Source organism: Xiphophorus couchianus, chromosome 20 (genome assembly GCF_001444195.1).
Source record: "Xiphophorus couchianus chromosome 20, X_couchianus-1.0, whole genome shotgun sequence".
NCBI lineage: Eukaryota > Metazoa > Chordata > Actinopteri > Cyprinodontiformes > Poeciliidae > Xiphophorus > Xiphophorus couchianus.
In genome coordinates this window covers 13,792,594-13,820,118 of record NC_040247.1, presented here as the reverse complement: position 1 = coordinate 13,820,118, position 27,525 = coordinate 13,792,594, and the positions used below count along the sequence as shown (strand labels likewise).

The window sequence follows — 27,525 nt, the reverse complement described above, 5'->3', positions numbered from 1 at the left end:
CTGTCGTAGGGCAATAATTAGTGTTCTAATTTAATTTAAATCATTATATAATATTTAATGAGCACAAACCATACTAGGAAAGAGGACTTATTTTAGAAATTGATCTCCTACATCTACATTCATATTTATCATGAAAGACATTTTTATGTTTAGACATAAAAAGGATTGCTTTGCCTTTAATCTGAGCTGTAGCGAATGTTAAATTTTCCTCATGCTTTTCTTGGCTAAAAGGACTTTAACTTTCCACACAGGGTCCATATAAAAAAGAAAAATAGCTTCTATTAAACATCCTAAGCTATCTTTGTTAGAATAAAATGTATATGGTCTGTAGCTCAATTTTTTGAGATAAGAGATGAACGTACACAAAAATCTTGTTTTCCCAAACATGTTTTTGTTGTCAGTGGCAAAACGTGTAAAATTACACATAATCTGAAAACTTGATTTTGTTGACACTCTCCTTTTGTTGTTGCTAAGCATACTATTTGGCCTAGAAATGACTTAAAATAAAAGTTATGACTATTTAAAAAAAAAGAAAACCTGAACAGTATTTTAATTCCTGCTTGTGTGAGTAAAGTCATTGGATTGAGGGTTAGCCATCACAGGGTTAATTTCCTCAGACCTACCACCCGGATGCAGTCATTCACATGGCTCTGACAGCATCTGGTGGTCACAGCCATTAAATCCCATTCTCATCCCTGTAAAGCCAAACGGGCAGCAGATGCAGCCAACCACATTCATGATCTTGAAGCCATCAGACCAATTGCAGGGTGCAGGGGGAGGGAGCTCACAGCACTGATCTTCTGTTTGCAGCATCCCAAGAGCAGCCTCTGTTGTGTGAAATACAAGAAAAAGGGCAAGACAGCGGGAGTGAATCCAAGGAAGCAACTCGAAGAACTGGAAGGGTGGAATCTCTTGGGGGGTGGCAGCCAGGATAGGGTTACTTTTGATTTGTGGAGTTCATCCTTAGAGCAAATGGCTGTTGTGTCAGTGTAAACAGCCTGTGCAGTACCTGCATTGCTGAAGGGGGAAGGAGAAGAGGGGAGGCGGCACAGACACTGGAGCAAATGTTACCTCTTCCTATGAATGTTTCCTGTTGTTAGGTAGCCCCAGACCTGCTGTTGCTCACCTCTTAACATGCATGTTGTATGTTGAGGTACGTATGCATATCTTATCTGAGGGTAAGACCTGCTCATGTTGGCAGGATTAGCAGCCGAGATGCAGCACAACTTAACTAAAAATAACATCAAGAGGAGCATGACATGATCCCATCCAAAGAGCTGTGAGCGTTTGTTTTTGTGCAGAGCAGGGCAACGCAGACTGAACTACACCAGCCGACTAAAACCAGCCTTTGTTTTTCATTGGTTGGCTTCAGTTGCACATGTTCCTCATTAAGAGCAAAAGCAGACAGGATGAGGAGGGAGGTATGGATCATATGTCTGTGCCTTCCTGTGTCACCATAGAAAGCATGCTCTTTTAAAAAAGGAACCTCTTCATATGTGTAAATCTTGGGGAAAAAGTGCTATTCGCTCTCATGGGACTTGTGTAGTACGCAAGTAGGTGGGAGGAACATGGGCTCAAGCCATGCAGTGGATATTTATGGAACCACTGTGTGTGGGTGTAAGTTGAGTTTGATGTCTGAAAGTGCTGCCAGCACATTTCCTAGAGGTGAACGTTACAGTTAGAGTGGTTAGTATTCCTCTGACTTTATGAAGGATGTACACCAGATTCCTCCTGTACGTTTGTTACCCACATCCTGCCAAAAAAAGAAGAAGAAGAAAAAAAAAAGAAACACCCGCCACAACCTTGCTGGCACTAACAGCCAGGGGCTAAATAAAAATCTGGATTTCTAAAAAATGATTTAAGCATATCATCAACAGATACATGTAAAGCATTTTTACTTGTGTCTCCTTTTGCAGCTCATATGGAGGAAGAACCATCAATGCCTCAGCAGACCATAAACCAACGGCAGGGCGGCTGTATTGACCATGAGACACGTTAGAAACTAAGCAACACATCAACATCCACACCAAAATAAAGGGAAAAAGTTTGAGAAAATTTGCTTGAGAAACCTACACCCGACCATGGCTGTGAATACTGCCAAGACAACGTCAAGTTTTCTCTCGACAACTGCAACAACCGCCACGGACCCGTTGCTCTCAACGAGCCTCGGACCCAGAGAAAACATCACCTCAAGAACATTTATGACTGTTACCCTAACAACGACAGCAGCAACAACAAACGAGACCAGCTTCAACGCCACCGCGGCTCCAGACGTGGTGATTGAGGGCTCGAGTGTTGGAATGCTGTTGGTGCCCTTTGGCATCATCACCCTCATTGGCTTAGCGGTGGCAATAGTAAGGAACTGATTCAAGATTCTCCTATGTTGCTCTTAACTCCTTTTGATGATCTAGTTAATAAATATTTTAATGTCATTTTTATTATAGATGCTGTACATTCGGAAACGGAAGCGGTAAGTGTTTACATTTTGCTGAACTATCTTTACAAGAAGTTAGAGAAAGCATTTTTGTTTTCTTAGTTTGTTGCATAATTTGCATGTAAAGATGTAACTTAAGATGGACAAATGTGGGTTTTTCGGATGCAAATCTGCTTAGCAATTTGCATTATCTTTATGTTTTTAAACTGAACTTGGAATCTCTAAGAAAAATGGTTGATTGACCAGAGAGCACAGATGTATAATAATGATCAGAGCATCATTATGGGGCCTTTTGAGGGACGTTCGCCCTGCTAAAACATTTAATTTGATGCGCTGATGACTGTTGAAGAAAGACTGGGCACCATAGATCCAAAGAAAGCCTGAGGCCTTCAGAAGAAAGACGTGCAACTTTTGAGTCTGAAAATGATAAAAACAGCCATTCTATTATATGACAAAAAGAAAAAAAAGTTTACCTACGACTGAAAGGAGGAAACTGAAAGGAGGAAACTTCTGCTTTCTACGAACGGCATGAAGGCCTGAGAGAAGTTTGTCAGAGAGAACATAGACAAAGATCAGGATGTTAACAATGTTCTTTGCACATTTAAGCCTAAAACTGAATTATTTTGACACCAGAAAGGATGAGTTTTAGCGTAAACCAAATTGTATTTCTTATTAACTGAGCAAAACAAGTTTAATTTCTATAATGTTTTCCTATAATTAAATCATTTTCTTTTTCATAGACAAATTTAAAAGATGTCGATGTGTGAACATTTCTTTAGAAAGAACTCAAAAAGGGTCTCCTAATTTTCCCCCCACAACATCACAATAGGAAAAATGCTGACATGTTCACATCTATTCATCAATACTCCAACTCATACAACTAAAAACATTTCCAACACCATCAGAACAAGAACAGTTTGTAAAACAAGAATTACTTATGAAATCAAATGTCCTCTTGGACGCATTTGCTATCTTGTGGAAAACACGAGGTGACAGTGGGGAGGAACAACTAATTTCTCACAGGAAGGAACCTCCAGCAGAACCAGACTCTGTTTGTGTTTCAGGTTAGAGAAGCTGAGACATCAGCTCATGCCCATGTACAACTTTGACCCGGCTGAAGAACAGGACGACCTGCTGGAACAGGAACTACTGGATCACGGACGGGACGGCGGCCTCGCAGGTCCAAACGCCAAGGTAGGCCGGACGGCGCAGAGAAAACATCAGCACATTTCTAATCTAAGCTACATCTAATTATGACTATTTTTTGGTCGAAGTTTTTGTTTTTAGTTGTTAATGTGTACTTGTGTATAAAACTTTCACTTGTTTATAATGAGGTTATTATGATTTATTCTGTCTTTGTGTTAATTTTTGCTTTTTTTTATTTCTGTTTAAAGTTTTGACAAAAGGGCAAACATGGTAAAGTATCACCCGTGTGACCTTTGAACCTCTTCTTTTAACCTCACTGTTCTTCCCTACACTCATGCTGTCCCTGTTTCAGTATCCACAGTAACAACAAGAAGGCAAAACTTTTGAAACATTTTTTTATTCTAAAGAAAATTAATTGATTAATAAAAGAAACAGTTTTGCTTAGTCTCTTTCTGTGAACCTGCACCCTTATAATCTATCACTTACTTTCATTATTTATCCTTCATCCATGGATTCATAGAAGATGTAGCTACTGAAGGCCACTGAGCAAAAGCCTTTAAAATGGCGCCTTGTGATACAAAATGTGGGACTAACAAGAAAACTAACAAAAACCATTCAGTACAAGTAAAATCACACAGTGTAAGTTTTTGTTTTAGACAAAAATATCTACAGTATTTTTCGGACTATAAGCCGCCACTTTTCCCCCCACGCTTTGAACCATGCGGCTTATAGCCCGGCGCGGCTTTTCTGTGGATTTTTCTTCAACCACCAGGGGGCTCTTTAGCAGGAAGTGAATCATTGGAAGTCAAAATTGTAAATCAAAGAAGAAAGTGCTGATTTTCATTTAGAACAAGCACGTGCTAGCAGCATGCACGTCGGAGAAATTTCTTCAAACTCATACCCCCTCATCATGGAAACCACACGAAAAAGTTCATATGATGCCGTTTTTAAGTTGAAGGCTATCAATCTGGCAGTACAGGAGGGAAATACAGCCGCTGCTCGTAAGCTCGGAGTAAACGAATCCATGGTTTGGCGCTGGAGACGCAGGGCTGCGTCCTTAGCAGCCCTCTGCTGCGTTCTTGTGGAAAACCGAGAGCGGCGGAGATACCAGCGGTTTTATTGCCCGGTGCGGCTTATATTATGTATGCCTCCAGTTGAAAAACAACAAAAAAAAAAAACGACTTTGTGGGTGCGGCTTATAGTGAGGTGAGCTCTGTAGTCCGGAAAATACGGTACATATTTTTATTAGTTGGACACATAAAATGTTAGTTTCTGATTTTAAAAGTTATCTAAGCACTGCTTTGAGTCTTAGAGGTTTTAAGCTGCCATCAATTCATTCATTTGTTTAATTACTATTGGAGAAATTTATTTGTACCTCTGGTAAATATTTGCCTTAATATGAATTAGTATTTGATTTACCAAAGTGATTAGTAAATAAATGTATTTAAAGTAAAGGTTGGATTTTCCAAGCTTTTCAGATTAAGATTTTGTTGCTGTAACAAAAGTTGGGTATTTTTTGGGGGAGTTTTACTCGTCTTTATCCAGAGTAACAAAATATATACCTACATTTATGTTTGTAGCATCTGGTGTTAATTGTACAACTGCTCAAAATCTGAATGTTAGGATTAATGCAGGAGCTTTAATTACCATTTAACATGTTTAACCATTTAACCCCAGTCATTTTTCTACATATAATTATTACACTGTAAAACCTTTTGAGGTGGTTTAACTTGGAAAAGGTAATTTAAGTCAACAAGAAAATTGTTTTGATTTTAACTCAGAAATTAAAGTTCATGAAGTTGATTTAACAACAAGAGACAAGTTTTCTAAACATTGTTTTTAAGTTAATTTATCTTTAATTGTGAGTTTTTACTTAATGCTGCAATTTAAACCAAATAATTATTTCACAATATGCAAGAAAAAAAACTGCGTTCTCCTAGTTAAAGAGCCACATTTCTCTATTATTTTCACTCACAATATCAAGTTAAAATAACTATTTTACTTTAGAATAATTTTAATTCTTCTTTCAAATTGCATGAACGAAATTTCTGATCTGATAATGAATTTCATTAAACATGAAAATGAATTGTTTAAAAAGGTTTAGTGTGAACAGGACATTAACCTCAAGCTTTAAAATAAACATTTGTCTTAATAACACATGAGTCAGATCAATGTAATGCACTTCCATCTCAGGATACAAAATCAAGCCGCTAAGCATTCTGGGAAATAGTTCCTACTCCTGTCATCAGTTTTTAAGAATAACCTAAAAACTCTAGTTTATTCAACTTTTGGAGGTTTGACAAAATTAATAAAAAGTTAACAACAGCTAACTGTTGTAGGTTTATCTTTCACAAACTCACATTCAGGTTCTAATCTAAAACTCACTAAATGTATTTGGTTTAAAGAGTAGGAGATAGTGCAGACAACTAAATGCAGCTCAAAGGTTTTACAGTGTATATGAAAAACCTACACTTTTGTCCGTATCAACACCATTTCTAAACAAAACAGCAGGAGTTGCAGTGGACTCATTATAAACTTCCTCTGCTTTCTCCTCTGCAGACTCTCACAACCTCCCAGGGGACAACGCAGCGACCCAGTCGTCTGGTCTTCACAGATGTTGCCAAAGCCCTCAATGCTTAACAGCCCCTCTGCCCTGCCTGGTCAACCCCAGCCTGCAGGAGAGCTGCAGACCACATACCCAGACACAGACTGTCACTAACAAGGGACAAACAAAGGGAAGTTAGACTGTTTTAGGCTTAAACTGGAGGTCTGATAAATGTTGTCTTCACAACGCGTCAAGTGGTTGTATCAAAGAAAAAACTCAGAACAATGCAAAGGGTTAGTAATGATCTTGCACTATTATCATTATTCACTGGGGCACCAATTAAGTGTGGCACCCTTGTTTTTTTAAAACTATGCTCCGTCATTGTTAAAATATTTAATAGCTTGTCAGTTTCTGCATCTATGTTTCTGTTTCATATGAGGAAATTGTGAATCTGTTATAGTGATTTTGTGGTCTTACACCTCGTATGCTGGATGTGTCGCCATCCTCAATCTGTTTTCCTCCCTATTTGTCTTCTTTATAGACTGTGGATTAATATCATTTCCATCTGTACACATTAAAAATATATTTAAAAAATCCAGAGGAAAAAAGACAGCACAAATCCATGGCAACAAATGAAGAGTGTGATATTTTTATTGATAAGCGATATAGAAGCAAGGTAACACAAATCACAACGTAAAGAATCATAACAAAATATATATCACAGGTTTGTGAGTTGTATTAAAGAAGTGGATGAGGACATATCAATAACATAACTATTACATTGTGTTAAAGGTAAGGCATTAAAGATGATTTCTCAAGTTACAGTTCAACTTTTCAATAGTTGAAACTAGATCAAGTACTGTATGTAACTATATCACTAGCAGTAAGATCACAAAACAACATTGTCCCCTTACAGAAAGAGTAAATATCCAAACACAGCTCGTGTAAAATAACACACTGACTTAGCTGGAGTTAAATTAAGAGGCACCTTTCAGGGTGACTCATTCACTTCTGGTCATATCAATATAGTGAGATGAGATGTGTGTGTGTGGACTACTGCAGTATTCAAAAGTTATTTCAAGATTTTATGATCCACTCTGCCTGCAGGGCTGATGGACACTTCTGGCCTTAAAAGGCCGCAAGTGTCCCTAAAAAATGGCCCAGGCTTGGTTCTCTTCAGAGGTAGTCCAGGAGGGTTAAATAAGTAAAGTCAATGCAACATTGAATAAATCGGTAATGTGGCAGCAGCTTAGGCAACGATGCTGAAATACATAAAATAAATGATGTATCAGTAAAAACATAAAAAAAGTGTTTGAATATAAAGTAAATGGGTGATTTTCAAGTAATAAGCAATGCAAGAGGGACATGTTTGATGCATTTTTTAAAGAGATTTTATAAAAAATAATCTGTAAAAATTCTCATTTTATAAGGAATACTTCAATATGTCAGCGTAAGAACAGAAATCCCAGCAAGAAAAGGTGTCCAGATATTTTGGATTAACTACTTTTTGGAGGTTTGTTATCCGCTGTTGAAGCAATTCTAAGGTAGGGTTCTGTGGATTACTTATCAGCAATCAGTATTTTATCTTTAGAAGAGAGCTGTCTGAAGATTTCAGATGTCAGACAACTGCTAACTAAAAACTCAGACACTTTTTATCAGATGTGAGGTAGCAAACACTAGTAGCTCAGAGTTTCTTAAAGATAACGTTACAAATAGTGTTAATTTAATCTGTAATAGTGACTACATGTTGAAAATTATTATTTGGTTCAAATTATGCTTTTACTAGAACTAACTTAGCAAAAGGGCTACATTTTGTAAACGGGTTCCTGCTCCAACCCACCTGATGACAGTTCATTATTTCCTCAGTCTGTCATCAAACCCTTCAAAATAAAAGCATGACCCTTTCATTTAAATCAAGTGTGTTCAACCAGGAGGACATCTCAAGGAGGTAGAAAACCAGCAGCTCTGAAGGACTGGTTACAACATTTTCTTACACATTTTGCTTTGGGTATTGACTCTGATTTGCTGACCTATTTTAACACATTTCGCATGAATTCAGAAAAACAGGCAAGTAACTAAATTCACAAGTTCTTAGCTCTTCTCTCTAATCTCTTCTTTTACAAACTCAAGTAGTTCAGACAGTCTGCAACAGGTGTGACTCTGACTGATAATAAATACCAAATAGAATCCCCCTTAAAATATCAGAACCTTTTCCTTACAGTATGTTTAGGATGATCTGATGATAATTAACAGTGGTAGTAATCTATAGTGACCACTTGGTATTTGGAGGCACTCATAGCTGAAGGAGCATTTAGTCTGCCATGGAGGGCAACAAAGAGACTTAACGACTAGATCAACATGTTGTGAGTGTTTCTGCTCACACCTAGAGCTGATCAACATGTAACCTTAAACCAGATGTGGCTGGTAATGAAACTGGCACTGTGAACACCAAGAAAACTCTGTAATTAAGTGGTATACTTAATTACCATTTAAGTATTTATTGTAAAAACCAGATCAAATACTTAAATAAAGTGACATTATCAATGATTTTTCTGCCCAATAATAACTAAAAATGTCATAGCTTTGACCGTGGTACAAACATGCATTTATGACTGAGATTTTTGCTCTTAAGTTGACTTATTAATGAAGAAGCAACCATTTTTTTTGTCTACAGGTGTATTTCCTGTAATTATCAGCCTAATTTTATAACTATATATTTTCTTTATTCTTCTTCTAACTTCACCAATATAAGATCTAAAAATTATCAACGCACCTGCAGGAAACATGCAGGTCTATAGTTCATGTCTTGGGATTTCTGCCAGCACTGAACACACCGTTAAAAAAGTTGTATTTTATTTATTGTGAACATGAAAGTAAACAGAAACAAAACATCTTACCCAGAAAAAGCAGCAAACCTCTTAGTTAAGGGGTTTCATTGAATCATTTCAGTGAAAACTAATGAGTGTTTTATGCCCAACTAATAAAATCCTCTGTGCTTAACTGAAGCTTAAATACAGTGGCTTGCAAAAATATTGAAACTTATTAAACTTTTTAGACATTTTTGTTATATTACAACCAGAAACGGTAATGTATTTTACTGGCCTTTTTATGCAGTAGACCAACAGGAGGCGATGCACACGTGTAAACTGGACGGATACATGTTTTAAAATGCATTTAAAATACAAATCTGTATTTAAACCCTAATAATCTGATGTAACCAAATGCATTGAGAAGCCACCTAAACCAAGGGATTAAGCCAAGGAATACTGCAGGAATAAAGTTGTGGAGAAGCGTAAAGCGGTAAAGTTATTAAACAACACTCCAAGCTTTAAACTTCTCACAGAGATCAGTTCAGTTCATAATCTGTAAATAGAGTATGGCACAACTTCAAATCTACCAAAACATGGCCTAAACCGCCATGAGGGGCAAGAAAAGCAGGAGCTGCAGAGATCCAGAGAGAGATGTGGCAAAAGTATAAAACCGAAGTTCAGAGAAGCTCTCCCTTGAGAAGTTCTCTCTTGAACTAAATGGTGAAGAAAACATGTAAAGCTGGCAAAAAACATACTTTAAAAGCCTGCACCAGTAATCGCAGTAAAAAGTGATTCTTCATCTTCTAATTTCTTCACTGTGTTGGTCAAAAACATAAAGTCCAAATAAAACACACTGAAACTTGACAAAGTATGAATAAGTTTAAAAGGTTATGAAGAGTTTTGCAAGGCACTGTATGTTCAGAAGCAAATATTATCCTTTAAAGCAAAAAACTCTATAAGACCCAACCTTTTTCACCTTGAAGTAGTAAAAAAAATGAACTCATAAGCAATAAAACACACTATCAGTTGAGTACAATCCTGTCGTGTTATTGTAGCACAATTGGGTCAAGTACATGCAAACATTGAGGTTCATCTAATGTATTTCAGCACGTTGCAGCTATTTTGCTGCCAAGAATTAAGTGTCACACATACATTTTACAGTGTAAGAATCAGAGGAAAAAATACATGATGTAGTAAAATAAGAAAAAGAATAACAATCCCCTCCCCATCCCACAAAAAAAAATCAAAATAAAAAAATACAGGTTTTCATAAGGTACTACACTCTAAAAGGCAAGTATTTCATCAAGTTGTTGTAAACTATTGGCTGCACTTTAATTCCCAGGAGATCAGAATCTCGCTTCAGTTTTTTTATTTTTTTTATTTTATCAGATACAGTTATTTTTCTGAAATGATATTGATACTTTATCTGTACACCTCCGCTGGAGTGTAACATAACTTTTGTTACTTGTGTGTATTTGTTGGTTTGTTGGCATTTAGCCCTGAAACTTGTTGATTTGCATTGGTACACATGCCTGTGGTTGTGTGTGTGTGTTTTTTGCGTATGCAGTATCACTTCTGAGGGAGTGAAGGATAACTTTGCAGGAGGATCTTCTGTGTTTTTGTGTCGCTGAGGTAGAATGAGAGATCAAGAAACTGAGGCTGACTGAGGTTTTTACATGAGGTCTTTGAGTCAAGGCATACTGGTAATGTCAAATACAGATCAGAATCGCACAACAAACACAGCACCACAATTATTACTGAGTAGATATCATGTTCCTGAATAGATATGTACCTGAGGTTTTCATAAATGACGTAAGAGCACTGTTAAAAAAGTGAAATCCTGAGAGTGGTAAAAATGACACCTCAACACTGTGGTTGACTCAAGTATTTCTGAAGGTTTTGTTTTAGTTATTTCTTTTTTGTTCCAAAATGAAATATCCATTTCAACCTTTGCATTTAAATCAGTCACTTTCTGCTTGGAAGGATTTACTCAGCAGAGGTTAGGAAATAATCTCTGAAAACGGATATTTCAATTTGAAATCACACCAGCTTTCACAAAAATGAATTCAGCTTGCCATGATTATGTTGTCACATTGGTTTGAAAATATCAAGTTTAAAACAGCTGACAGAAAATGTGCTGAAACCCGGTTCAGTTTGGTTCCTTTTGTCCTTTTTTTAAAAAAATTCTGCCTCTTTCTTTTTGTCTTTCTCTGCGTCTCTCTCGCCATTCAAGCACAAAACATACAGACATGCGTTCCCACACATGCAAAAAATCTCACAGAGACGCTCAGGGCAGCTGGCAAAATAAAGGAATAGTTCCACTTTAAGGGAGAAGCATTCTTTCAGGTCTTAAAAAATGCAAGAGAAAAGATTACATTAGATGGGTTTAAAAATTTGCAATCCAGACGATTAAATTTATTTTAATTCTCTTTTACATGTAAGACATAAAGGTTAAATTGGGTGCATTTAGTTAGTGGGGTATTGAACCAATAATTATTCCATATCTTTGAGCTGATAGCCTGATATAGAGCTAGAAGGCACAGGAGGAACTTAAACATTTATTAGAAATTTTACATAGAACTCATATTCAGAGATCCACACATCTGGCTTTTCCTGATATCGATTAATACGGTTTTCTTTGCTTTTTGACCTATTGCATTTTTTTTTACTAAAGAATATAAGAAATAAAAGAAATAGAAACGCGTAGCAGTTTTTTTTTTAAAACAGGCTGCAGCTTTGAATCCAACAAAGAATGAAGGAATCATCCATTAAAGCATTAAGCGTCAAACCTAAAGGACTGAATAGCAAATAAAATAAATCTCATGAGGCCTTCTGATCTGATCAGAGCCGATTAAAGGAAAATTGGCTGATTCTGATCTCTGATTGATTAATTAGTGCATCTCTAGTTATATACACACTGCCCTCCATCTTTATAAATAATTAAACTCTATCTTTTATTGCAGAAGCATAATCTCATAACCTCAAACAATTTAGAAAAATACAACTTTTAATTTGACTATATTTATTTAGTCTGGAAAAAAATATATCTTATGGTAGAAAATAATTGTTTTTAATAAAATAACCCTCAGGAAGTACTAATTATGAAATAGAATTTTATTGAATGATTTACTTTTTAAGCTGAATGTTCATTACTTATTTATAGTATTTCATTAAAGAGGCCCAATTCTTTTAGCCATCCATTCACAACAGAAAAACAAGAGAACATGTTAATCAATTAAGGTATGTTGATAATTGTAAATGGACGTAGAAGCAAGAAAATAGCTGAAATACTTAGTTCCAAAATAAAATTTTGAATGTTTTAAAGCACTGGAGTTGTGACAAATAAGGCTGGACGCTAAGCCAAGTGTATCTTGTCACCACACAGTGAGGAGGGTTGAAAGGGTTGTTGTTGTTTTTTACTTTAATGTTAAGCTGTTGAATTTCTTTTACCAATAACTATGGAGGGTGCTGTATGTTGGAGAACCTGTGCTATATCACTTTGCTGTTTTTTAAAAGGCACATTCATGCTGTCACAAGACAGGAAGCGTACGTTTTTATTTTATTTTTTTTGCCTCCTGTCTATATATAAAATACAAATTTTCTGAATATTCAGCAACTCTGCAAATACTTTTCCCAAAAGCTGGAACCATGCCTTTACAAAGGCTCAAACGATCAGATACTCAAAGCAACAACAAATCCATGGTGCTGTTTAGATCAGGAGAGGAAACTGCTGTCTGTGAGGATTTTCGTTTTTGGGTGTGAGTGTGTGTAAGTGTGTGTGTTCCTGATTTCCCATCACAGATAGGGAGTCAGATTGTACCCCTGTTTGCTTGAGGCCAAACACTGAGGTAGGTAGAGAAGGATCCCATCTACTCCGATTCCTCCTGAGCAGGCACCTGAGATGAGTGGCCCTCCTCGGCCTCCTCCGAAGGGCCCTGGAACATCCGAGGAGCAAAAACAGGAGAAAGATCAGTTATTTTCTGAGCGGTGACTCACGCAGCTCAAAAGGTACTGAATCAACGATAGAAAGAGCACGCGAGTACAAGAATGAGTGGCAAAAACTTCACGGGGCAATTGCGTGCGAGAGAGCGAGGCTCCAGCCGTCAGACCTAGAAATGTGAGGAAGACGACGGTTACATCAGAAAACCAAGAAGACAGGGGAAGAGAGCAGTTAGATCAGGTTTCCCCTCGCAACACTGACTCATTCTTCCCCTTCGTGTGCGTGCCTCTGAGAAAGGAGTCTGTCTCAATGGTTTCAGTTCTTTTAGGCGCCCTAACCTCTTTGACAAACTGCTCAGTGCAGAGGATGCGATAAGGCGAGGCGAGGGGCATCGTGTTGGTAAACGCTGTTGTGCAACGCTCTCGACAAGATGGCTAAAACAGCCTGAGGTTTCTGAGAAACGCTCCAAAGGTGGATGAGACCAAAGGATCTTTATGCCATGTGGGGAATTCGGCACCAGAGTCTGTGAATTTCCAAGAATTCGCCACATCAACATGAAGCCAGTTCAGAAAAAAAAACAATGAAGCTTGTGCAGAGACAACTTACTGAAAGTTGTGCTTGTGTACAAAAAACGGACAACACTTTCGGCACTTTTAATATTAGGGGTGATTAATTTAACCTTTTGAAACTGTCACAGGTCTGGAAAGTTAAAAAAACATTCATATATTTATATTTTTTTAATTTTTAACTTAAAACAAGTTTTTAAAACTTTTTTGTACATTAATAATTTGCTGCTTCACTTTTAGATATTCATACATTTACTAATTTAGTTGTTTTTTACTTTTTTTTTGCTAAGCTTAGTAAAAGTAAATTAAAGATATCACAAACATACAAGATTAAAGGTGGAAATGTGAAATGAAGAGTAGGGCTAATTTTTGTTGAACTTTTTTTTCTGATCTTTGTACATCAGTTCAGGTAAAAACAACACTTTATGTGACAAACAATTAATTAGCAAGCAACTTTCAAAACTTGTATTGCTAAAATAAGGTTATATCTGGTTTTACTAGTGCTGATTAACTCACAGTCCATACAGCATGACACTAACATAGGCATAACCTCTGGAAAAACCTCTTAAAATGATCCGTTTCTCTGATTTTACTCTTTATAGACATATGTTTGAGTAAAATGAACATTGTTCTTTTATTCTATGAACTACTGACATGTCTCTGACATTGCAAGCAAAGATTTTGTATTTATTTGCAGAAAATGAAAAATGGTCAAAATAAGCAAAAAGATGCAGTGCTTTCACACCTCAAATAATGCAAAGAAAACCAGTTCGTATTCATTTAGAAACAACAAAACTAATGTTTTAACTCAGGAAGAGTTCAAAAATCAATATTTGGTGGAATAACCAGGAGGTTTTCAATGGGGTTCAGTGCAGTGAGCTCTAAGTTTTTTTCTAGAGCTGTATTTATAGTAAAATAGAAGAGACAATATCTCAATAAATGCCAGCATTCTTTTATTTTTTGTCATTTATATTCACGAACCGCTTTAATTCTGGCTTTCAGTAGGAAGTGTCACAAAAAGATTATTAAACTTCTCTGGTCACCTTTGGAAAACTTTCCTGCATCCCTACACAAAATGATCAGTAAAACCAGAAAGTCAATGAAATATTGTGACATTTATACATGCCCTTATCTTTATTATAAAATAAACCAAACACACAGCATAAAACATGAGTGAGGATGTATTACAGGGTGATGCCCTGAAGCAGATGGCAGGAGATTAACAAAAATCCCACAGGAGAGATGATCTGCCTCTTCATCCACCTCTGCTTAGAAGCAGTTTCAGAGGGAAGTGAGATGAACCCAGACTATTAACTATTAACAAGTAAACTGTTAACTAACATGTGAGTCTGGTTAACAGGTGACTTTTTGACGCTTTAATCATTGTAATGCAACAACCCGAGGCTCCTGGTGGCTTAATGGATAAAAAGCCCAGGCGCATTTTTCCTGTCTTTCATTATCAGGATTTAAGGGAGATGTTTCTGGAGCGGCACGACATTTCCAGTAATTTTACAAAGATTTACTTGTTAATGTTTTTCAGTTGAACCCCTGAATATTGAGGGATGATTACAGCATTTTTTTTTTTAAGGTTTTTAAATTAGTGGTAGACATTAGACCTAAACCTGAGCTTAACCACTGACATTTAACCAAGATCTTTTTTTGCTGTACTTGTGCCAGTCATGAACCGGTTACCATTATTGAGGCATAGCAAGCTGCTGTTTCAAAACTACTAGTATCTCTGTTTAGATACTAGTATCTAAACTAGTATCTAAACAGAGATACTGTTTAGATACTACTGAACAGTATCTCCTGTTTTGAAACAACAAAATAGATACGGTTTTATCTCCTTTTCATTAGATAAAACACAAGATATAAAAGTGAACAAAGTTTTCTTTAACTGCATAGAGCACAGAGTTACAAAGTATTGCCCCTCTCCCACCTGTTGCTAGCTACTACACCTTTTTCTTGCTCAAAGGAAAAACAAATACAGCCATAAAACACAGTGTGGAAACTAAAAGCATCCACCACACTTATGAAGGCAAAGCTGTTTTAAAACTATAGTTGGCCGAGGCTCTCTCAGAGCAGACAGACTGACTGATTAACCACCTTTTAAAGGCAGAGCAGCAAATACTAAATCTGCAGAATAAGCCCATAAAAAACACAACATGCGACATGTTTGTCTTTTCATCAAAATTAAATAAAAATAAAAAGTTTATAATTGCAGTAATAATGTCAGATCAGACTGGCGATTTCCAAAAATGTCAGCATGAGATTTCCCCCAAAAGGTGATTTTTTTAAAAACCTCTAAAATTTTTAAATGATTAAATCAACGAGCAATTAAATGACTCAAAGTATCACATTTAAAAAAAGGAAAGCTAATATTTAAATTGTGAAGACAGTTTTGTGTTCTAGTCTCAGCAATCATATCATGACTACTCATGTTTCTGTATTAGTATTATGTTTAAAGTGAAATGATATGAATCAGATGGACCAAACAACAGCCTACTTTCATAACTTATCACTTGATTCTCTATCTCTACAGTGCACATTATGCACTTGATCTATTATGTTTTTTATGCATTTATTAAAATACTTCTATATGCAATACTTTCTAAGTATTTTTATGTTTTGTTTTTCAGAAAAAAAACAACAAATAATCGTAGCCAAATATTTGCGTAAACTGTTTTCTTAATGTCTGGCATGAAATTAATCAAAGTTTAACATCAAACAAGAAGATGTCTGTCAATATCTAGATGCCTGAAGGTGCAACATTCAGTTGTTACAGGCAGCATGGGAGTGTTTAGCTATAATAAAATTTAGGAAGAAGATGGATTCTATTTTTCTTGTATGAAATCAGCTTGCATAAATCCCAGGACATAAATAAAAGATCTTGTGAAGATGCTGGGTGAAGATGGTAAGAGAGCCATTATGGAGAGTGAAATCAGTCCTGTATCTACGTGGGCTGAAAGGCCACTCTGCAAGGAAGAAGCCAATACTCCAAAAGCAACATAGGAAGCCAGATAGCAGCCTGCACAAAAGCTGTAGTTTTTGGAGAAATTACCTTGAAGAAACAAAAGCATCAATACCTTTTGAGGAAAGAAAATAGAAACTTGCAAATTTGAGAACATCCCGAGCTGTGGGGTACAGTTGGGGAATCTAACAACATTATGATTTTTTGCCTGACAAAGAAAGGACTGGTGAACTTTATAAAATACATGACGTGGAAATATTGAAGCACATCACAAGATATCTGAGGTAAAGCATCTTCCAAAAGGATCAATGACCCTAAGCATGCCACCAAATTAGAGACGGAGTGGCTTAAGGATGGAGTGGCCATCGCAAAATGTGTTTGTGAGTGCACAAATCTGACCCAGTCCCATCATGTCAGTCAGGTGGAATGGGCCCAAATTACACATAACTCTATTGTGAGAAGCTTGAGGAAGGAAAAGTTGATTGTAACAACCGCAAATGAAACAAATGTAAAATTCTCTTTAGAAATGTCTATCTCTAGCATTTAGGGAACAGAAATAATTTAGCAAATCCTGACATAAACAGGAAAAACGTTTTGACTGATTTAATGCCAAACAGTAAGAAAAAAATGTTGTCTTTATAAGCTGCACATGTAAATATCTGTTTCCAACTGAGTGTTTTTCCTTCAGAGATGCTGCAGTTACGCAAAACATCTAAGGAGTAGTTTGATCACTAACTACCTCCGACATATATTTACTGTAACAGCTTGTAGATCAGATTGTACCTTTACAGAGCACTGCTGTGGATTCGCAGAACATAGTGACTCTGCAGCTGAACGTAGGTTTAAATGTGATCAAAGCTTGACACAAGAAGACTTGCAAACTGGCACCAGTCAAAAGGCAAGCGTGTGACACAGAATGAAATTTCTGTTTAACTGAGGCGACACGCTCAAAAACTCTCTCCACCTATAGTTTGATCTGATTGTAGATGTAAGTTAGACTATAAAAGAGTGGCAACAAAAAAAATGCTGAAATGCAACTTGGTGCAGCTGCAGTCAAAGACAAGTTTACTAAAGGGTATATAAGGGTAGAGGCCTCAGTAATTAAGAGCAAGAGCGGCAAACATTTTGAAAATTTTATATATTAGTGGGAGAGAGAGGTTATTATTGTTATTTTATTATTTTTGCCAAACAACTAGGCTTTAATGCCTTAAAGAGCTGCATTAAAACAAAACTAGACCACCCTGCTACACCTTTTCATTTTCCTCACCTGCTGCTCTTCAGTCACTTCTGGAACAACTTTCCGGGGCTATAAAACAAAACATAAAACACAAGACAGTAGAAGCCATTAAAGACTGATGGAAAATGAGAGTTTCATTTTCAGCTCCAGCACACACACACACACACAGCCACACACCCCTGCACGCACGCACATACACACACACATCCACACATCCCTGCACGCACGCACATACACCCCCACACACACGCCCACAGACACAAAAGCTTTAGACACAAAATGCATTGCAAAAGCATCCATACCCCTTGGACTTTCAACCACAAACTTTGATTTTATTTATTTGAATTTTATATTCTTTGAAGCAGTGCAGTGAACATTCATGTTTACCTTGATACATCTAGACACAATCCAGTGCAACTATAGGTATTTAAAAGTCACATAGTTATTAAGAAAAAAGGGGGGAATAGTACAAAGATCCACTATTCATTTGGGAAATCAACACAAATCTAGCTTTTATGGAAGAGCGGCAAGAAGAAAGTCACTGTAGAAAACACTGTGTCGCATAAAACTAGCAAAGCTCACCCCCATGGCAAAATATGGTAGTGGCAGAATTGTGATGTGGGGATAATTCTCATTAACAAAGACAGAGAAAAGTTGGTTTGGGTCAAATACAGGTCCATCCTAAAATAAAATCTGTTGGATCTTATCAGGACAACTAGATCAATACATATTCAAGTGTTAAAATATCCCAATCAAATGTCCAATTAAACCCAGTTGACAGATTCTCTTTAACCACACTGGGCTGTTTTGTAAGGATGAATGGTCTAAATGTTAATTGTCTAGATGAGTAAAGCTGTTTAATTCCCTTCAACCTCTTACAGCTGGAGCTGCAGCAGACGGTGGCTCGACAAAGTATTGACTCAGAGGATGAAAACAAATGGATTCCACACTTTTAAGATATTTATTATTAAAAAACTTAGAAGACCATGTATAATTTATTTCCATTTCACAATTCCAAATCACTTTGTGTTGGTCCATTGCATAAAATCCCAGTAAAATACTGAAAAGGTGGGGGCACTGGGCGGCCCAATTGGCAGAGATTGTGCACCATATGCAGAGGCCACCGTCCGTGACGCGGTCGTCCTGCGTTCGATTCATGCTCCGGGACATTTACTGCATGTCTTCCCCCTCTCTCTCCACCTTGTTTCCTGCCAGTTTACAGTTCAATGAAGACCAGTAGTGCTAAAAGTGTGTGGTTGGATCTTTAAAAGTGTGAAAAAGTTCAAAGGGTCTGAGTACGTTTGCAAAAACCTGCATATTTTCAGTCCGTCCATACAGGCCAGTGAGAACTCCATACCCATTTTCTCGGTCGCCCTCGTGGTCGCCTCTGCCCAACAGGCTCTACTTTCTGAGGAGAAACCAAATCAGTGGTGGAAAAAGTTTAGATTACATGCTACTATATTCACATTCCTCTCAGGAGGTTTTATGCAGAGGTAACTTTTGGAATATGCAATGTCCTTCTGCTTCCTGAATGTAAAGAGCTGCATTGATACTGAGCAAAAATAATTAGTCAAATCTCTCCTCAGTATGTCGACATCTAGAGTACCTGCACAGATTTCAAGTACTAAAGATGCACTTACCTTTATGTAAACAACTCCACAGATAAAAAGATTGCGTCTAATCAAACAGCAAAACCTTCGTGAACTCATGTTAATGTTTTCTCTAACTGAACTTTCCGCAGAAAGATGGATTTGTGTGATTGGCATGTCTAATTGCATCCACTAACTACCTCAATCCGTTGTGTTTTAACAAGTTTTAGAAGCTAAATTGACTGACAATAATTGCTACCTCAGAGCCACTGATGCACAACAAACTAGTTTATTCACTGGAGGTTTAATAAATGCAACTCAGCAAAATCCATCCATAAAACAGAAAAAAACCCAACTTGCTTTAAGCTACAGTTCTACCTTTTAACACGGTTCAAACAGAGAGATGTGACAGGAAGGTTGCAAACAGAAGCTCAGCATTTGAATCTGTTTATATTGCAGCTTCCATAAGTGTTCAAAGTAAACTACAGTATAACTTGATTTATTAGCATTTATCAGCAATGCAATTAATATCTGGATATTTACAAGTTAATATCAGGTGTGAGACTTGTTTTTCAGAAAATAATTGCTTTTGTTAATTGGGTTATTTATATCTGGATTTCAGCAGAGTCCAGGACCGGTTCTTCTTAAAGTCAACAGTGGGATCACATTGAACAGGTAACACTGTCCTGACACAGCAATACATTTTTTTTACTTTGTTGTTAACTGAATGGCAGCATTTTTGTTGCGCTTTGGCCAAATTTCTCAGAACATTTCTCATTTAACTATGGAGTCCCCCAAGGTTCAATACTGGGCTCTGTCCTTTTAATCAATATGTTCCTTTACACAGAAGTTTTAAAGAAAAGTGAAGAGATGATACCCAATTATATTTGTCTCTATCTGCAGATGTTTTCTGGATCACTTTAGTCTTTGGTTAGTTGCATTGATAAAATAAACATTTTTAATCTTTTCTTATTAACTTTATTAATAGATGCAAAATACACTTACAATAATGTTTATGGAGTTTCTGTCTTAAAAACAAAGAGTTCTGAAACCTTAAACACTGATACCATACTATCACATGTGAAAGTTTCATAGCATGTGTTTGTAATAATTATTGTGAAAAGTATTTTATGCTATTGTGTCATCTTCTCTTTGCATCTATAGTGTACATAAATCTGAATCTTAAATGATTTTATTTCATGTCCAATGTCTCCACGACGTTGGTTCCTGGGTCTGATTGAGTTGATTACCAGGGATGCTCTGTCCAGATTAATAAGGACGGCCACCGATAATCTGGAAATCATACGACTCGAATGAAGAGGGAAAAGGCTGCTTTCAATTATAACAGCTCAAAGCTCTGCAGAACCGTCTCAGAGATTTTAAGAGCTGCTGTGTCTTTCAATGCTGTTAAAACTGGCTTAAATTTTTTATATATACATATATTTTTTTGCATTTGCTTTAATTAAGTTACTTTTATACTGTGGGGTTTAATTTTTTCATTATTATTTCTTTGTTTACTTATTTTTAAACAAAGTGAATGAGATGACATATGAATTAGTACATCTGTTTACTGATACCTCAGTTTAAGTTTGAGAGTTTTTGTTTTTATTGATCCTTTTTTTCTGTGTAAAGCTATAAGAAAGCACTGTTCCTCTACTCTTAGTATACAAATAAAGATGTCTTCTTTTTTCTCACTATTATTATGACAGGGAGTTTACATATTATGCTGTAAACTTTTGTTGTCATGATGATGACGTACTAAATTAATCTGACTTTAAATATTTTCTGGCATTTTATTTACAAAATGATAAAATTATTGTAAATGCAGAAACCTGTCAGTGACTTTGGGATTTGTGATATATATATACATATATATATATATATATATATATATATATATATACTTTCTGCAATAACTTAGTTATGACATTTTACTGAGTCAGCTGGTTTGGATAAGATTGGGGAAAGTTTCTGGCACACCTTCACTGACTCCCAAGATGCGTGGAGAAGGTCTAAAATCTGCTAAGGTGAAGATCCCAGCAACACATGAAGTGGTAAGAAACATATTGATTTGTAGACCAATTGCTTCTGACCTTCAAACAATCCTGACAAAGGTCACAAGCTGAAACAACTCACAAGAAAATGATGACTGAGACTTCCAATCATTTCATCCTGCAGAGTGCATCAGCAAGTGGCTGAAAATGCAGAGCAGATACCCATGGATAACTGATTTTGTATGAGTTTGTTTTTTTTTACTTTTGTAAGGTGAAATATTTATTGTAACTAATCAAAATGCATTGAAAACAGAAAACGAGAAAAATCACCCAATCCCTATGCGTTATGCGACAAAATGCAAGTATTTGTATTCCAGGTTCCAAATTACAGCGAATGTCATCACATGTATGATTTCACCATCAGTTTCTGAACTATTTACAAAGGTCTGAGTTTACAGATTAATACTTTCTTGGTAGGTAAAAAAAAAATGTTGTTGATCTTTTGACGTCATGGGTATGTAGTTGTATATAAATATGAAAGTGTTGTGGTGAGTTTTAACCTTCAGTGCAGTTCTGGGGCCTTTGCTCTTGCTGCCTTTTGGTCGTCCTCTCGGCCTCTTTGGGGTCGGTGGTCCAACGGGCTCCTTTAGAGAGAGATTACATCTGGAGCCAAAGCTAACCAATCAAAAATGCATTTTCCACCCACGCTCTACAAAAAAGACAATTCAGCTATAACTTAAAACTAAATATAACTGGCTTTTGAGGTGAGTGCAGCCTGTAAAGTTTTACCTGCTGCTGTTTCCGAGGTCGACCCCGACCCCTGCGCTGGGGCTCCTCAGGCGACTGGGCTGTGCTCGACTGAGGAGATGGCTCTTTGGTCCCACGGTCGCTCATTCCTGCGTCTGTCCACCTGCTTTAGAGGGTGTTGGCATCAAAGCCTGGAGCAGAGGCCTCTGGGGCTTTAACAGGGGAAAGAAATGACGTTTAATAGCAAAAATAACAATCTCAACACCTTTAATAAAGCGATGCAACAATCCTTGTCAAATTGCTTAATCAAATATTAGTACTTTCAATCGTCTACTTTTTGAGAGGTTTCAGACAAAGGTGTTTAAATAAGAGTTGACTGTATAACAAGTATAATTGAGAACCATGCAGGAAATGTTTCCAAGAGCAACTGTGGGAACCACTCATGCTCAAGCCTTGGCACTGGGAGTATCGGAACATAGACTCTGGCAAATGTTGAGAAACATGAGAATGGTGTGCAGAGACTAAAAGTAGCACAGATATTCACAACTCAATCTGCCATTCAAGATCTGCATCTATTGCACTGATGTCTGCCTTCCCTCTGTCAGCTGATTCTCAATGGGAAAGAAGCAAAAGTTACTGCAGGTTAACTTACGGCTGTGGCAGTAACACACAAATACGCAGACAGAAGGAAGAAAACGAACCTATTGGTAAATACACAAAACTGAGAAACAATCAGACAAAAGCATGTTTGGGACTGTTGTGACTGATCTGTTTTGGTATTATGTGGACAATTGTAATCATTATTTTATTTTAGTTTCTGTCAGTGGTTTGGGATTTATGTAAAGCATTGAATTGTAACCATCAAGGCAATGTCAATGTTTCTTATACTGCCATTGTAAAGGAATGCTGGAGTAAGATATGTGGCACATTATTACATTTCAAATTAAATGAAAATAGCATATTTGATCAACTGGATGGACAACTATGTCTCTTGTTGTCCTCACCTGAAATTGATTTTAGTAACCAAGCTGCTGAAGATCAAAGAGTGATGGAAAAATTGTGATGATGACGCGGATTAAGATTAGCCCACATTTTCCTCTCTCTTTTCCTTCTTTTCCACTATCACAAAGTGTCTTCACTATCAGTCCTGGTCATTGAAATCTAGCAGAATCAGCAAATATAGAGTCAGCAGGTGTTGGCATAACAGACAGTAAACGTTAACCCAAATAACCAAATATTTTATTGCAAAGTAAAGTTTAAATGAATGGTCCTAGAAATATTCCAAATATTTTATAGCTGAAACATTTCTCACATTGATAAAACAATAATAACTGAAATTAACATGATGTGCAGGGGTGCATACAGAAAGGTTTAAAATTAGTGGTTGAATTACAGGATAACTAACAACTAATGAATATATTATGAGTCAATACTAGCGTGGTGTCATGCATTCCGACCATCTTGAATTAAGATGGTAAACAATTAGAAGCCTTTTACAAGGATTTATTAACTACTTGGTAACAGAAAATGGTGACTATACACCCTCTTGAAACTTCAGCAACTGAATATGATCCTTTATAAAGTCATTTTAACAACAAAGTCTGCAGAATTGCAATTGCAAACAAGCGCTTGAAACTGATATTTGGTTAATTATAACATTTGAAGTGCCAAACTTATATTTAGTGAGCTGGACAGATTTATACCTCCCTCGATGTACACACCTGCAGGAAGTTTTAGTGTCAAGGATGCTAAAGCTTGCAGGGAATTATGGGAATGCTGAGATGATGAAAAAGGAAGTAGAGCGGGGAACACCCAGGAAGCTTTGAAAGGGAAGACCAAATGGGAAGCACTAACAATCTTGGACTGGCACAAAAAACCCAAAGCTGCTGCTGAAATTTCTTATGAGCTCAACCAAAATGTATGTAGCTGAATCTGAATCTGATTGGATTGATTTTGATTAAATAAATCAGACATGTTTGTCAGGTAAAGTACAGTGAGATGACATTTGAATTAATTAAATAAGATAAATAAATGAATAAACATCGTTCAGGATAACTTAATATACTCGTGCTGCTTTTATTTATAAGGGTTTCCTACGAAAAAAGGAAAACTGACATAAAACATTTGTTAAACAATCGGTGCAACTAGTTAAAGCTCATTAGTTTCTGTCTTGAATCCATATTTTATGAAAAATATTTTGTACTTTGAATTAATGGTTAGGGTTTATTGCACCTACATCGTGATTTCAATATTCAAAATAAATATCACAATGTTTTGTTTGCTTTAAGTGGCCCGTTTCCTTTTAGAAACTGTTGGATAACTTAATTATGAAAACATTTCAAAATAGCTCAGTGTACAACTTTTTTATTAGTATTATTAATTCTCTCCAGCGTGCAGTGATATGGTGAACAATGCGTCCTTGTGTTATGTAACCCATACCAACTTTATTTGCAGGGATTTATGAAGTTTTCGGTAACAGAAAAAACCGAATGGGAGCCATACATCTCGCAGAAACTAGGTGTCCCAAGGTGGTCATTCACTCAGAGCCTGGCTCTGTGAGGAATGTGCCAAACGCTAATTGCCATCACAGCCTATTAAAACGGCCGCACCGAAGCAGGAAGTCGGAGTAATTCGAGAAATGCGTCCTCGCTGGACGGATTTAAAGCCAAACGAGGCGCACGACGTCGCTTCGTCGTTCGCAAAACACTTCTCGGAACAACAACAACAACAGTACGCGCCGATCTGATGTGATGTGATCGGCGGCGCAGCGTCCACTCAGACCGCTCCGTGTTTGGCTCTCCAGTAGGGGACTGAATGTACTTTCTGCATATGGGCGGCAGTACCATAGTGAGCAGAAATACACACTAAAAGCCGAACTCGACAGTAGGAAACAAGGCGAATCCCCTGTTGAGTAGCTGGCGCGTGTTGACGCCAAAATAACAAGTAGAAGCCATCGGCTTTTACCTCTCCTTTCTTCTTTAAATTTTTTTTATTTATTTTAAAAGGCAGAAAGTCGACAACATCCCCCTGCTTCCATCACTTGCGCAACCCATCTCTCTCTCTCTCTCTAAAGTGTGTTTGTTTTTTAGGAGCGATAACACAGCAGGTCTACATGGGGGGAGAAAATTGGGGAAATGTCGCGCTGAAGAGACGGACAAAAAAAGAACAACTTTCCATGGGACAAAAGGCAAAGAAACACAGGTGCAAAATCTCTCCTTTCAGAGCGTGCATGTATGCAGATATATAGGCTCCATGTTCAGGCTGAGGAGTCATGCAGCCACACACACTGAGGCAGACAGAGGCGGGAGCAGAGGAAGTTGATCCTTACCTTAGGTCGGTTTGCAGCTTTACCTGGAAGTTCACACACACTCCGCTCACTTTGTGCTCCTGCACAACTATGAAAATCTTAATGTATCGCCTGTCTCATTGGCTGGATTGAAATGGTAATCTCACCCCCTCTCTCTCTCTGTTTCTCTCTCTCTCCCTCACTCACTCACTCCCTCCCTCTCTCTCTCTCGCTCCTTCCTAATCGGAAATGTGTGTGATCCCCCAGACGTCCAGTCACGAATACCCCAGATGCAGTATAGTGGGGGGTTGCACCAGAGCAGTATGCATTGCATACTTTCTCTATTAAAGCATGTTTCAAGAAAGAACGGGGGTAGGAGGGTTGAAAACAGAGGACCCCGCCCCAAGGGCTGCTCCACTGGACCACCCACTTGAGAGGGGGAAAGAAGACAGGGGTATTACCAGACTAGAGGGTCTGGTTCCGGGGTTCACAAGGAAAAAACAGAAAAAGAAGAAGTGGGGGAGGCTGGGAAGTCCCCCCTTCTCTACCCCCCCCCCCCCCACCAAAAAAAAAAGAAGGGAGGGAAAAGGTTCAGTTTGCTTCATAGTGAGAGCAGACAGTCTGCACAGTTTCAAGCAGAGCGTTTCACTCACTTTCCCTGCTGTTATCTCCCCACCTACATGGCCAGAGATACACAGTATCACTAACCTTGTAAGTCATAAAGGGCCGCTGTATCAAAGGGCTTCATGGGAACCTAATCTGCTGGGCTGTAAACTGTTGTGCTATTGTTTAGAGGGGGGAAAATACAGAATGCGTGTCTTATTTAATCAGTTGTTCTGCAAACATGTGTTGTGTTACACGTCTCAGCTGTATTGAAACAGTTGTAACAGATGATTTTTTTTTTAATGTCTCTGCTTCTCCTTTCTTCCGAGTGGAAAGCCTGTAAACAAGAACAGCTTTAGCGAATGAGAGGACGACCGCCGTCTTCTTCCCCAAACTCTGTCTCTTTATTACAAATTCTCAAAATTATGAAATCATGGAATTATACATTGAACATTCCTTTGTGCATTTATGTCCATGTGTCCTTCCGTTGCTCCAAAACAACCATATTCCATCTACTTCAATAAACAACATCAGCCCCACCAGCTGTGACAGCATCCAAGGGCCAAATCAAAACAATTCAACAATCAATTTAAATCTTACAGATTTACATAAAAAGAAAACTATTTCTCAAGTGCAGTGAAATTTTAAGGCTACTAATTTCTTTGAATTGTAATAATTCTGAAAAATGTTATCATTTTATTAGTCATATAATTTAATATGGACATATTTAGATGACTACTTTAAGCTCTGAATAACTACACTAGAATTGATTACACAGTAGGGGGGAAAGTGGTAACGTCTATAATAAATGTTTGAGACTCTGATGAGAACTGATTTCATGTAACACAGTAACCTTAACCGTGTTGTGTTATCTGTTAACAGATAACAGGAAACCACCGTAACCTTAATAAGGTTGGGTCGGGGAGTGGATCGGAGTTTATAGATACATGTAGCAAACTCTCTATAACGGCTGTTTTACGACCGTTAAAGCTAAAATCTCGTTAACCGTAATTATGAAAAAAAAAAATCACTCTTTTTTTTTCCCTTGAACGTCTGAGCACGTCTAGCATGTAATTACGAAATCAGCACCAAATGAACTTGTAACTTTACATTTTAGCGGGGACAGTTTCCACCAGCTTCACACTACTAACCTGTAAACAAGAACAGCTTTAGCGAATGAGAGAACGACAGCCGTCTTCTTCCCCAAACTGTCTGAGGAGCGAGGGGGCTCCTCACTCTAGGACTCCTGGTGAAACTCTGTCTATAATTTGGTTCCCTATTTTTTTCTTTTTTTGATTTGACGTGGTATTTTGGTCAATTTCACTCTAAAAAAACATATATAATGCATTGTAATATTACTAATTTATGTGGTGGCTTATACCCTTCAACTATATAAACAAATGATTATTACAATCTCCCACTTTATGGTGTATCACAGTTGCAGATGACTTGAACATTTCCACTGTCTGTCCTGTTACAATGACAGAACATTGTATTTAGTGTGATATCTGTATGGAAGTAGCACATAATTGTCAAGTGGAAGAAAAATGACACATGGTTTCCAATTTCCTTATTTTAAAAAAACTGAAAGGTGTGGCGTGTAAAAATGTATTCAACACCTCTGAGTCAGTACTCTAGAGAATCACCTTCAGCTGCC

The 27,525-nt window shown here is 37.3% G+C and overlaps 2 protein-coding genes across 4 annotated transcripts; one reads left to right on the top strand and one right to left on the bottom strand.

Moving 5' to 3' along the window:
• The first annotated feature begins 759 nt into the window (after positions 1 to 759).
• c20h3orf18 (chromosome 20 C3orf18 homolog) lies at positions 760 to 8,296 on the top strand. Of its 2 annotated transcripts, XM_028002439.1 has the most exons (6): positions 760 to 1,153; positions 1,917 to 2,354; positions 2,445 to 2,470; positions 3,499 to 3,628; positions 3,829 to 3,850; positions 6,140 to 8,296. In XM_028002439.1, the coding sequence occupies exons 2-5, from the start codon at positions 2,082 to 2,084 to the stop codon at positions 3,832 to 3,834; spliced, it is 435 nt and encodes a 144-aa protein (XP_027858240.1). In that variant the 5' UTR covers positions 760 to 1,153; positions 1,917 to 2,081; the 3' UTR covers positions 3,835 to 3,850; positions 6,140 to 8,296. The 2 variants fall into 2 exon arrangements, with proteins under 2 accessions (XP_027858240.1, XP_027858239.1); XM_028002438.1 differs by lacking the exon at positions 3,829 to 3,850 and having other exon boundaries at positions 763 to 1,153.
• si:ch211-161c3.6 (high mobility group protein HMGI-C) lies at positions 6,761 to 27,085 on the bottom strand. Of its 2 annotated transcripts, none has more exons than XM_028002441.1 (6): positions 27,020 to 27,085; positions 22,022 to 22,191; positions 21,793 to 21,876; positions 19,007 to 19,057; positions 17,680 to 17,718; positions 6,761 to 12,870 (listed from the first exon to the last, which is right to left on the bottom strand). In XM_028002441.1, the coding sequence occupies exons 2-6, from the start codon at positions 22,124 to 22,126 to the stop codon at positions 12,805 to 12,807; spliced, it is 345 nt and encodes a 114-aa protein (XP_027858242.1). In that variant the 5' UTR covers positions 22,127 to 22,191; positions 27,020 to 27,085; the 3' UTR covers positions 6,761 to 12,804. The 2 variants fall into 2 exon arrangements, with proteins under 2 accessions (XP_027858242.1, XP_027858241.1); XM_028002440.1 differs by lacking the exon at positions 27,020 to 27,085 and adding an exon at positions 25,308 to 25,796.
• Positions 27,086 to 27,525: the final 440 nt, after the last annotated feature.

Coding starts and splice junctions, on each gene's coding strand:
- c20h3orf18 (XM_028002438.1), top strand. CDS start 2,082: ATGGCTGTGAATACTGCCAAGACAACGTCAAGTTTTCTCTCGACAACT. Junction 2,355..2,444: donor TTGGCTTAGCGGTGGCAATA/GTAAGGAACTGA, acceptor TTTTTATTATAG/ATGCTGTACATTCGGAAACG. Junction 3,629..6,139: donor TCGCAGGTCCAAACGCCAAG/GTAGGCCGGACG, acceptor TCTCCTCTGCAG/ACTCTCACAACCTCCCAGGG.
- si:ch211-161c3.6 (XM_028002441.1), bottom strand. CDS start 22,126: ATGAGCGACCGTGGGACCAAAGAGCCATCTCCTCAGTCGAGCACAGCC. Junction 19,058..21,792: donor GCCCCAGAACTGCACTGAAG/GTTAAAACTCAC, acceptor GTTTCTCCTCAG/AAAGTAGAGCCTGTTGGGCA. Junction 12,871..17,679: donor AAGTGACTGAAGAGCAGCAG/GTGAGGAAAATG, acceptor CGGATGTTCCAG/GGCCCTTCGGAGGAGGCCGA.